The sequence below is a fragment of the Vipera ursinii genome, assembly GCF_947247035.1.
Source record: "Vipera ursinii genome assembly, chromosome: 6".
Classification (NCBI taxonomy): Eukaryota; Metazoa; Chordata; class Lepidosauria; order Squamata; family Viperidae; genus Vipera; species Vipera ursinii.
In genome coordinates, this window is record NC_139515.1 from 76,829,891 (window position 1) to 76,842,218 (window position 12,328).

The 12,328-nt window shown below is 41.2% G+C and overlaps 1 protein-coding gene across 1 annotated transcript in view; it reads right to left on the reverse strand.

The window, feature by feature from the left end:
* The window catches only part of MICAL3 (microtubule associated monooxygenase, calponin and LIM domain containing 3), a 196,879-nt gene that overhangs the window by 53,476 nt on the left and 131,075 nt on the right, over positions 1-12,328 (reverse strand). The window contains exon 26 of the mRNA XM_083365265.1: positions 711-906. Within this exon, the coding sequence (XP_083221391.1) occupies positions 711-906 (196 nt within the window). The remainder of the gene's footprint in view (positions 1-710; positions 907-12,328) is intronic.

The following is a 12,328-nucleotide window of genomic DNA, read 5'->3' on the forward strand; positions in this document are numbered from 1 at the left end:
GCACCATGCACTAGAAACAAGGATATCCACTGCAACGGTGGTGTGGCTTTTGTACTTTTAGAGCAAGGATATCCAGGAAGCATAGCTGGCTGGGGAATTCTGGGAATTGAAGTCCACAAGTTGCCAAGGTTGGATACCCCTGTTTTAAAGTATAGTGGTAATATCTGGGGGCATTTTTTATGTTTGCAGAAGAAGGCTTACAAACCTTTGCTGTAAAAAAAAGGTGGAAAATTGCAAGCTTTATAATTTGGCTGCTGCCATTTTTGAATTTAGAGGCTGCACCCAGAATGTAGCATTTTGGTTGATCTCTTATTTGGACAATTCAGATCTTTCATTTCACGTAAGTAGCCCCAAATCTTAAATCTGAAGAAGCATGCAAATCTTGTTTGGTTTTACTGAGTTTTATAGGATAAAAAGTAAAAAAACAAAAAACAAACCCACAGCAGTCAACATTATTCAGGGCAAAATGTGTCCTGTGCTAAAGATGGTTGAGATCGCCAACTAGAAGACAAAAGCTTTATAAGATTTGTAGAGAAACCAGAGTATAATAGTGACCCTACAATGGAACTCAAAACCCATCCTCCTTTTCAGTCTGTGGTGCCACAATATATTAACAGGTATTTTGCTAGTTAATTTGAAAAAAGTGTATTTTATCATAGACCGTAGAAAACTAACTACAGAAGCTTTTAAAGATGCCCAAATCAAATAACCTGCTGGGTACATCCTCTTCGGTTCCTTTGTCTAGCACGCTGCTGAGGTTGTGCTCTGCCAGTGTCTCCTCTGGCACTTCTTCCAAGTCTTCTTCCCGTTGTACCGAGAGCCGATAGTTCTCCAGTTCAATCCGTTCCGGAGTGCCACGCAGTCTCTTAGCAAGACTGGGTTCCTCTACGCCATTTACGTTGGGAGCTGGAGAAGAATTAAGAAACAAACAACCAGAAGATATTATGATCCCGGATCCCAATCATGCAGGGGCAAACCTGGAATATTTTATTTTATTAGATTTATATATAATTGCCTTTGTAATAGTCCCACCAAGATGCTAAACTGTTGATTTCCAACCGGGATCTGACTACAGGAGACTCCTGTTAAAGCAGTCTTTGAAAGCAAGTTGCAAGAGGGGAGGGAATATGTTCTGTGGAAAATTTATAAGTATTTTTTTTCTTACATTCTAAGAAAGCACACAAAAAAGGTGATCTTTTTCTCCTTTTCTCCACATAAAAATAGCATGCTGTGTTACTACTTCAATACCCCAAAACAACTGTCTTTTCAACTCGTTGTCCTTCAGATATCTTCTCATGCTAGCTGGGGACTGTAAGAACCAAGTTGATACATATCTGCTGTAATTTAAGTAGAACATTCCAGTCCATGAATTGTTGGTTTAAAAAGCTAGTGGCTACTTCTGAGGAAGTTCTGCTGCTAGGGGTTTTGCTAATGGGGTTGCACACACTAGCCCAGTGACGGCAAACCTTTTAGAGACCGAGTGCCCAAACTGCAACCCAAAACCCACTTATGTAATAGTCAGGTGCCGGGTGGGTGTGGCCAATTGGGTGGGCATGGCCAATTGGGTGGGCATGGCTGTGGTGGTAATGGCAGACTGGGTGGGACTAAAAAGTTCAATCAATCAATTCCAACTTTGCGAGATCTTTTTTTTCTCGCGAGAAGTTGAAATTGATTGATTGATTGATTGATTGATTGAACCTTTTTGTGTGTGTGTGCACATGGCAGTGGAGGCCTAAAGCAAAAGTTTTATAAAACCCAGCTGAAGGCCTAGGACTGGGGCAATGGTGCGCGTGCCCACAGAGAAGGCTCTGCGTGCCACCTGTGGCACGTGTGCCATAGGCTCGCCACCATGACACTAGCCATTCTCAGGAAGAAGCAGTAACCGCAATGGCTCAGAATGGAATGCCAGAAGATTGTATCAGCTTTAGTGCTTCCAGATCTGGGCTGCAAATATTAGATGATCATAAGGGAGCAGATTTGAAGTTCCAACAGTCAGCCCCACCCCACCCCACCCCCATCCTATGACTAAACTTTGGGTACTGAGAAACTGGGCCACATTTAGAGCCATGATTCTCCAGCTACCTCAGCGCCTCCAGTGTGGAAAGAACTATCAGGGAGAGTAAGGCAGGATAGTTGTAAGAAGAGTCAAGTGACCAAGCAAACAACTTCAGTTGCAGTTAATTGAAGAATAAAGAGCTTATTTGAGGACATAAATTATGTCGTTCTAAAAATGAACAAAGGACAGCCAGTAGAAAGAAGCATCCATTGATAGAGTCAACATCAAGCCAATGATATTTCACAGAGGTGGACGAGGGTATTCCTGTGGATGATGCTCCAGAAGCTGCAGTTGCACTGAAGAAATGACCATGACCATCATCTGGAAGAGCTAAACTACAGGTCAGCAACCCACGGCTCTGGAGCCGCATGCAGCTCCCAGTCCTCTGCCATGTGCATTCCCCCCCCCCAAAAAAAGTGGGACTAAAAAAGTTCAACCAATCAATTCAAACTTCTCATGGGAAAAAAAACTTGCGAAGCTTGAATTGATTGGTTGAAGTTCTTTTGTTTGTGGGACTTCCCACAAGCTGTTTGTGGGACTGTCCACAAACCTCTTTTCTTCCTCGGACTGCACATGGCGGCAGCGGAGGAAGAGACAGGAGGACTGCTGGAAAGGTGAGTGGGTCGGTCAGATGGGGCGTGCCAGAGAGGGAGAGTTCTGTGTGTGTGTGTGTGTGTACATGCGCGCGCGCCTCCAAAACTGTTCATTGGCAAGGTTTCTTCCCAGTGAGGAGGGTCCGCTACAAAGAGGGGATTTAGCAGCTTAGTTGGTCAGCCCACAAGCTTTCTCTTACCAGTTTTGCTGGATGAGGAAAGACGCAATCCCCCTTCCCAATCTGCACCCTCCCTAATACCCATGGGCACCACTCTGTCCATTAGAAGGAAAGAAACCAAAAGCCACCCCTTTCACGTTCCTCCTTCCAAACAGGGAAACCTTTGGGGGAGGAAAGGGTGAAGCAAATGCACCCCTTCCCCAACCATTCCTTGCAGAAGAAACTAAGACTGATCAGCTGCATTTATTAGGAAGCGGCCCCTCTATTCTGGAGAGCCAGCAGGGCCCCTGCTTCGCTTCTCCTACATCAGCAGGGCTGGCAATCCCTTAGCCTGGAAAAAGAAGGGTAAAAAACTCAAAATGATGGTTCTTGCTAGCGGCAGGGAGCTGTGAACATTGGTGACTCGGGAGAAACGACCGGGGGGAAGGTGGTGTTGGAAGAAAGGGATAACGGCAGGCAGCTGTTGCTACTCCTGCCGTCAAAGCCGCGGAGCACGGGTCTGGAGCACTTCCATATCTCTGCAAGAGCACTAAGCTGCCTCAAGAGCAGCTGCCGCTGCCACCACTACCAACCTGTTTTTTCCACCCGACAGGCATGCGTTGCTACTCCTGCCGCCAAAGACGTTCCAGTGTCTCAGCGAGTGCACTAGGCTGCCCCAACAGCAGCTGCCACCGGCGGAGTGATTGCCCGCTCCTTGGGGCTCACTGCTGCCATGGGGGCCGGCACGGGGATTTGTTTCTGCGGGGGAGGCAGAGGCTGACGGAGATGCGGCAGACCTCCAGTGTCTGTCTTGCTGCCGCCTCCACCGCTACTGTCGTTGGCTTCCGCTACGGCCGAACCTGGGCAGCCTCCTCCACCCCAAGCAGTGGCATCTGGGGATTCTCCGGTTTCATCAGAACCAAGCAGCAAGTGAAAAAGTTATCAGTAGCAGCAGTAGCGGGAGTGGTTTTAATTGCTAAGCGTCCCCATGAAAGTCAATGGAGGCGCCGCGGCTGGCCTTTTGAGTTGGTGAGTGAATGAGAGCAAGAGAGAAACATTTTTGAGCAAAGTGTGAGCGAATGAGAGCGTGAAAGAGGCTTTTTAGAGCAAAAGTGAGGGAATTAGAGAGCGAGAGAGAAGCTTTTGCAAACAAAACATGAGTGAATGAGAGTGAGAGAGAAGCTTTTCCAAGCAAAGGCGAGTGAATGAGAGTGGAGGAGGCAGGGAGGCTGCATGTCTCGCCTTATGCTTCACTGTTCTGTCAAGCTTCTTGTTTTACGCATGCGCGCGCATGAGCATCCATTTTTTGCGGCTCCCAGTTTTTCCTTTTGTGAGGGAACTGGTTCCGAGTGGCTCTTTCACTGTTTCAGGTTGCCGACCCCTGAGCTAAACCATTAAATGCAAAAAGTGAGCTAATTCAACTCAGTGATCGAGTACAAAAAATGTCATGCTTAGACAGAGAGGTCATTGCATGGAAGGTTTACTCCTAGTCTTATTCCTAGCTGAAAGCAGTCCCAAAATATGTCAAACACAAAGACAGTGTAAGATGGGGGTACTAGGATTATGAAAACAAACAAAAAAACATCAGGCCACTAAAACCTATGACATTTGAGAAGTAGAGAAAATTTAAAGAAAGGATTCTCCTATCACCGACGATAATCTTGTGTTTATGCAAAGTTATGAAGAGCTGACAACCGTTTACTTGTATGGCAGGCAGAAAGACAGTTTTCATAGTGAGAAGATATAAGGCGCAGAAGATCCTCAAATATTTTGGACGATAATTGAGCAAGGACCATGGAAAGACTCCAAGAAGGGGCCCACTGTGGTAAAAGGAGGAAGCAAGCTATGGAAGCTAAATCTAAATTGTTTAACTACAGAAGAAAAGAAAAATGATGAAATATTAGTAGTATTTATATAGTAGAATGAAAAACTGAAATTGCTGCAAAAATAAATTCCAAAAGCTTAATGGGGTCTGTATTTAACACTTAACAGAAAATGAAAAGGCATCTTTGCTGACAAAGAACCAGTCTGTTCCTAGTAAGTAGAAAGGCAAAAATCTACTCCATTTTGCTTTATAGCAGCACAAAATGGAAAGTTTCCTTCAGTTTTTAACAATATTTTGAAGGAAAAATACAAGATTTAGAGAATATCCACCAGGAAATTAGGCAAAGACTCATGACCCCATAATATGATTTCAGTATTGGCAATCTTTCTTAAAATCAGCAGGAATTCGGTCTCAGGCAAGTTTGGAAGGACCTGAAAGAGAAATTGGCTTGGATTTAATTTTTTGGGGGGACATCCCTATATTTGAAGTAAGAAGGGATGTGGTGGCTCAGTGGGTTAGGATGCTGAGCTTGTCAATCAGAAGGTCAGCAGTTTGGCGGGTCGAATCCCAAGTGCCGCGTAACAGAGAGAGCGCCTGTTACTCGTCCCAGCTTCTGCCAACCTAGCAGTTCGAAAGCACATAAAAATGCAAGCAGAAAAATAGGGACCACTACGGTGGGAAGGTAACAGCGTTCCGTGTGCCTTTGGTGTCTAGTCATGACGGCCACATGACCATGGAGACGTCCTCGGACAAGCGCTGGCTCTTCAGCTTTGAAACAGAGATGAGCACTGGCCCCTAGAGTCGGAAACGACTAGCACGCATGTGCAGGGGAACCTTTACCTTTACCTTTATATTTGAAGTTGGTAGGAAAATCAAAATGGAAAGGTCTGGAGCCTTGTAACTCCTACCCACCCACCCAAAGTAGATAGTACTCTTAAGGGCCTGCTCCCAAAAGGAGGTATGGAAAGGAAAAGGCCCCTCCCTTGTTTGTATGTCTGGGTACGAAATTCTAACACTAAGGTCAAAATTTGACCCCTTGGTCTTCTCAAGGATGAAAAAAGAGCTTTGGCTGTCCATGAGTTGGGTAATTCACAGTTTAGAAAAACAGTTTCAAAGGTATAGATCTGGAAGGGCTAAGGCTGGAAGGTATTGAAGAACTGTGAACTACAAGTGCACTTTTTTTAAGAAAGAGGAAACATACATGCTGAAGTCACAATATAGAGAATGGTCCTCACAAGGTCGCCAAAATGGCCAGGACAAAGAGGAACTGAAACAGTTTTGGCAGATTACTCTTCCATTGATAGTTGAAGGAAGAGAGCTGCCACCTTTCAGACCAATTATAAAAAGTTTCAGAATGAACCTCTGCATGAATGCAAACCCGTTAGTGTGAAACAGAGAGACCATGAAAAGTAATCACTGGTTCTCTAATATCAGTCTTTGCTCAAACTGCTACTGGATAGTGTTAGATGCTGGGTGGGAAGGGAAGGGAAAGGGGAAGAGGAAGAGGAAGAGGAAGGGACTAGACTCTGTTTTTACTAGACAATTGCACTGGTCAGAATTAGAATTAGAATAGCATTTTGCTCAGTCTTTTTAATTCCCAGTTGTTAATACCCAAAGCCTACTACAAACCAAAGCAGACAGCCAATGTACAGAATATTCTTCCTCTGCGGTATTTGTACCATATGTCTATTTATTATTTATTATTATTTATTATATTTTTATACCGCCCTTCTCCCGAAGGACTCAGGGCGGTGTACAGGGCAATAAATACAAAAACAGGATACAAAAGTTAAAAACGATTAAATTATTTATCAATCTATTGCTCATCAACTCAAAATATGCAGTTTATCAGGCAACTGGTTCCTGATAATCTGTATCATTAATAAATGCTTGTATTATAATAAATATAAGCCATTAAGTCTTAAATATTCCCAAGATTTCTATTCAGCATGGAGTGCCCATAATTTCACTGTCTCATGCAGTTTTGTATATTTTAAATCACAAATTCCAGCTATATTATCTTCCTTTTATCATTATCTCTAACCAGTGTCAAATATAATTCCTTGAACCTGGGCCACTGACAAAGTTATCAATAACAGGCACTTGAATCCGTAGTACATGTCTACTGTTATTAGTTAGAATAATTAAAAGCCTGAGATATGTCAAGAATTGTAATTTTGAGCACCCTTCAGCAAAATTAATGCTCATGTATATAACTGAAGTTATATAGATAAGTATATTTGGCAAAGGCATCCATAAAACATTTCTAAATTCTAAATTCCATACATATCAACAAAACTTTATGTCAAAAGTCATGTAGTCAAAGCCCAACTAAGGGAAAAAATGGCAATCTGCAAGTAAAGGAATGTTAGTGTACATGAATACCACATGTTTGTGAGAGGAACTGAGGAGCAGCATGAATATTTTGCATAGATTTTTCTTATCTGTACAGCAGGCAAGTATTTGCAATCTATTACTTTAAATTCTGCATTCACTTGATAAAGCTGGTGGAATACTGGAAACAGTGACTATAAGTTTCCAAGAAAGTTCAACGCTGTTACATTACTCACTTTCAAAATTACCTAATTGCCTCATTAATTCTTAGGTCTTCAATGTGCCCAAAGATCTCTCCTATTCTGCTTTCCAATTCCATCATGGCATGCGTTTTGTGAGTCAGTAAGCCTCCTACCTATAGTAGCCAATGTAAAAGTACAGAATAGATGTTACGTGGTTCAGCATTACTAGCTATAGTATGAACGTGCCTTTGTGGAGGGATGGGGAGCATATGGGAATCTTGGAACTGTATTCAATTACAAATCGAATATGAGATCGCACTGTGAAGCAGTGTGGCATGCCACTTTAGGCTGTTATCAACAGAAGGAAGTTTGTAAATCACAGGAAGTCATGAATTCACTTCATTTGGGTCTTTATGGGACCTCATCTTGGACTCTGTTTAGTACAGATCAACGTAAGAAATCAATGAATCAAGAGCTGGTTCAGAAAGGAGCAACAGAACTAGAAACTAAGACCTATGAAAAGATTGAAGGAATTAACAGTGCTAGTCTTGAGAAGAAGAAAAAACGAGAGAGGGATGACAGCTTTGTCCAAATACCTAAAAGAAGGCAAAGCTTATTTTCTATGGCTGGAAAAAGTTACAGGAAGATGGATTCCAGTGAAATGTTAGAAGAAACTTCCTGATGTAAGAGTACTGTAGTTCAACAATTGCAGTGAGATGTGGGGCTGACCTTGGGAGACAGAGGAAAGAGCTGCAGCCAGAAGAAGGGTCAAATAAGAGACAGCTTAGGTCAGAAGGAATGTGGGCATGAGGGACCTTCCCGAATTTCTTGGGCTGTATAGGTGACGGAGAAGGAAGGTACTTTCAGACTTGCAAAATTCTGTTAATGTAACTTGACAATAGAGTAGTAATAGTTCATCTAGGCATGTTTTGGATTAGCTCACAAGGTTGACAATAATGGAACGGATTGGTATATCTCCTTCATTGGAAGTATTTAAACAGAGGTTTTTAATTTGAATTCTTGAAGTGAGCTGGGAGATTGTTCCAATTTATGAGTTTAGGAATTCTAGACCAAGATGCTAAACCTGGGCAGATAACATTCCATACTGTAGGGTCTCCGAATATGTATTGCCAGGAGGATAGCCACTGGATATCATCTTGTTCATTTCATAATAATTTTCAAATATGGAAATGAAAACATGAAGATACAGATGAGTTCCTTTTGTCCATTATCAGCCTCTGAAAAGTATGAAATAATACTGAGGATGCAAAATGGCATCCTGGAGTCCCTAGAAGTGAAGAGACTATTCTACCATATAACAGAGATCTTGAGTCACATTGAAGATTCACAAATAATCAAGTTGGGGAAAAGAGCAAGAAGAAGGGGAAGTCTGGATTAGGTTGATTTGGAAACTGGTAGGGATTTCAGTGTCGACTGGCATGTGTACACTTGTGGAGCCGTAAGGATTTTTTCCTCTAATTGATCTGAGAGACTGGTTTACCTTAGAAGAACACTTCTTTAAATTCAGACACCAATAATCCATGAGGGATTGTACTATGGATAGAGTAGGCTAGCTAAGGTGTTTATCATATTAAACTACTCTCCAACTGGAACATATCTTGGGAAGGCAGGGGGACTGGGAAGGCACTAATGGCCAAAAAGAAGGGCCATTCCACGATGCAATCAATAATGGAAGTGAAGGTTGTGCTGGCAATTCTCTGAAAGGTACCAGCTGCTGAAGTTCTTTAGTCATAGGGATTTTTAGTCTTAAGAGTATGAGCAGAAAGTGGTTTTCTTTAGCTCAACTGCTGGGTTTGGGGTCCAAACACATCTCTGTTCATATAATCCAGGGGTACCCAAATTTTGGGAACTATAAGACCTGAGGACTTCAACTCCCAGAATCCCCCAGCCACTAAGACTGGCTGGGGAATTCTAAGAGTAATGATAATAATAATAATAATAGTAATAATAATAATAATAATAGTAATAATAATAATAATAATAATAATAATAATAATAAGAAGAAGAAGAAGAAGAAGAAGAAGAAGAAGAAGAAGAAGAAGAAGAAGAAGAAGAAGAAGAAGAAGAAGAAGAAGTTGGAAGGGACCTTGGAGGTCATCTAGTCCAACCCCCTGCTCAGGCAGGAAACCCTATACCATTTCAGACAAATGGCTGGCCAGTCTCTTCTTAAAAACTTCCAGTGTTGGAGCATTCTCCGCTTCTGGAGGCAGGTTGTTCCACTGGTTAATTGTTCTAACTGTCAGGAAGTTTCTCCTTAGTTCTCCTTCTGGTTGAAGTCCTCAGGTCTTAAAGTTGGCAAGGTTAGACATCTTGGATGTAACCATTAAGGAAATATTCCTGGAAACTTCCTTAACTTCAAATTATTATTATTAATTCTTGATTAAATATGAAAACAGTTTGTCATTACCTTCTTCTATTTCAACTTTCCAGTCTAGCTTACAGCCTCAGTAATCAACTACAGTCATGCCTAGCTTTTTCAAAATCATCCAGAGTTGGATAAGTACAAACACTGTAATATATGTAATTTTTCTGAGTGTTTCCTAATAAAGGAATTGCCTTGTGGATGTTAACGCAGTAGAGCTATAGAGGTATAATCATTTTATATAGAAATTCATTCATTTCATTTTCTGATTTTTTTTCCAATACAAAACCATAAACTTCCTCCATTCAAAGTCAATTATTTTTGTAACTTCATCATTAACAGAAAAATTACTTTGGGTGGCTCGGCTGGTTTCCCCCCCCCACACACACAGTAAAATGACAATAGTATTGGAGGCGTTCTAGCTTGGCCAAATGACTTTCAGTTTCTTGTAGAGCTTTTGGCAATGTTAAGATATCTTGGATAGTTAAGTCACATAATGCCTTAGGGTTTGTTCCAACAAGCTCCAGGAAGCTCCAGAACTTGTCATATTCAAGAAACACATTTATAATTGTTATCTCATTTGTTATTCAAATATGTTTCATTTTGAAACAGGTTATTGGATCTGGTGGAGTTTATGTATATAAGTGTGTGTATGTGTGTGTGTGTCTGTCTCTGTGTTTATGTGTGCCTTCGACTCCTTGCAACCGCCTGGACGAGTTCTGGAAATCTTTTCAGAAGTGGTTTGCCATTGCTTTCTTCTTCTTATGGCTAAGAGAGAAGAACTAGCTTAAAGTCACCCAGCTGGACTAGAATTTACAGTCTCCTGGTTGCTAACACAGTGCCTTTAACCAAGACATTAAAGAATAGAATAGAATAGAATAGAATAGAATAGAATAGAATAGAATAGAATAGAATAGAATAGAATAGAATAGAATAGAATAGAATAATTTTTATTGTCATTGTGTAACTCCCAACAAAATTAAGTGCTATCTTGGCTCTCCTGTATGTTGATATATCAGATTTTACTAAACTAATATTTTGGTACACTTTAGTTGTCTTTTTGTTGCAATTCTGAGTCAACCTCACTATTTGTTATTTGGGGGGAGGGCTATTTAAAAATGCTGATTATTTTAAAGCATAAATCATCAAGACATCATATGAACCAAATTGCCATCTGAGATGGGCCTACAGATAGTCTGTAGAGCAGATACTTTATACAGATATCGGTTTAAATTCCCAGCATCTCAAGTAAGGCTGGGTAGGGAAAATATTAACAAGCTACAGAGCTATCATCTGTACTTTTTATCAAACCAGATGGATTAATTAAAGAGGTGGATCAATGCAGGCTTTTTAACCTTCCCTCCATGCCTTATATAGTCTTTTTTTCCAAGTTTTTCCTTTTCTTACAGTTTTATTGCTGTTTATTTTATTTGGTTGGCAATGTTAAATAAATATTTGATGTTTGTTGTGTCTGCAACCTCAACTCCTCCTGGAACATGATAGATTTAAAAATTACTAACCTGACTGGTAATTTTACAATCAATTCACATGGTGTGCCCTGCACAAGTTTCAAGATTTCTTTCATAGTTCACTAAAGAAGGAATAAAAATGTCATGTTGGGTTTTCAAACATTATATGACTTCAGCACAAGAAGAAGCCAAGGAAATGTTTTAAAAAGCAAATGAAGAAGCAAACCCAAATGGAGCAGCAGCAGCGATGCATCATAATTGTTGAAGATCAGTACCTCATTTATGTTATATATTTAGAGCAGTATTTCTCAACCTTGGGTGTTTGAGATGTTTGGACCACAGTTCATGCACGCTGTCTGGGGATGTTATATATTTAGAGCAGTATTTCTCAACCTTGGGTGTTTGAGATGTTTGGACCACAGTTCATGCACGCTGTCTGGGGAATTCTGGGAGCTGAAGTCCCTACATCTTAAAGAAACAGAGCTTGAGAAACTGTGGTCTCTGCCATCTAGAAAGAATCTATACTATTTCACAGAGGGCTTTGATGTAAGACGTGAAACATCTTAAGAGTCCCCAAGTCGGAGAAAAACTGGTTTAGACTGTTCTTTCACAGTCCTTGAAGTGTGGCTCTCACAACTAGATTTTTTTCAAAAGACTCAGAGAGGAAAGGATACAAAAGAAGAGTTTTAAAAATTCTATTTATTTATGATAAGAACAAGACTGCAAAAACTTGCAGCGATACAGTAAAAGAATTAGACGATCTCATAAGTCTGAAAATGCTGATCTGTTATGCAAGCAGTATTATTTTGAAATGAGTTAAAATATTCACACTGCATCAATTCAGATACAATTGAACTAGGAGGCACCATATCTCAGAAGAAGTAGGAGGAAAGAGATATTGAAAAAAGCATCTGGAAGCTTCAACTGGTACAAAATGCAGCCACACAAGCTAACTTGGCTCCCTGAAGAACAGTGAATTGGGTGCCGGCCTGCTTCTAGGTTTAATTGTAGGTATTAATTTATGACATTTAAAGCCCTAATGACATGGGATCAGATTACCTATGGAACCATCTTTGTCCCATCACATCAGCATGTCCACCCAGTCAGACAGGGAAGGTATGTGGCAGAGCCTATCAGTTAAAAAATTTCGAATAGCGGGCCCCAGGAAGAGAGCATTGTCTGCTGTTGCCCCTGACTTTGGAATATTCTCCCCCCCCCCCTGAGGTGAGGTGGACCCCCAGTCTCCAGGCCTTTTGAAAGACCTGGCCTTGCCATCTAGCTTGGGACTCCCAGAGGAACACACAGCCATGAGGCTGGTTAATGCCCCC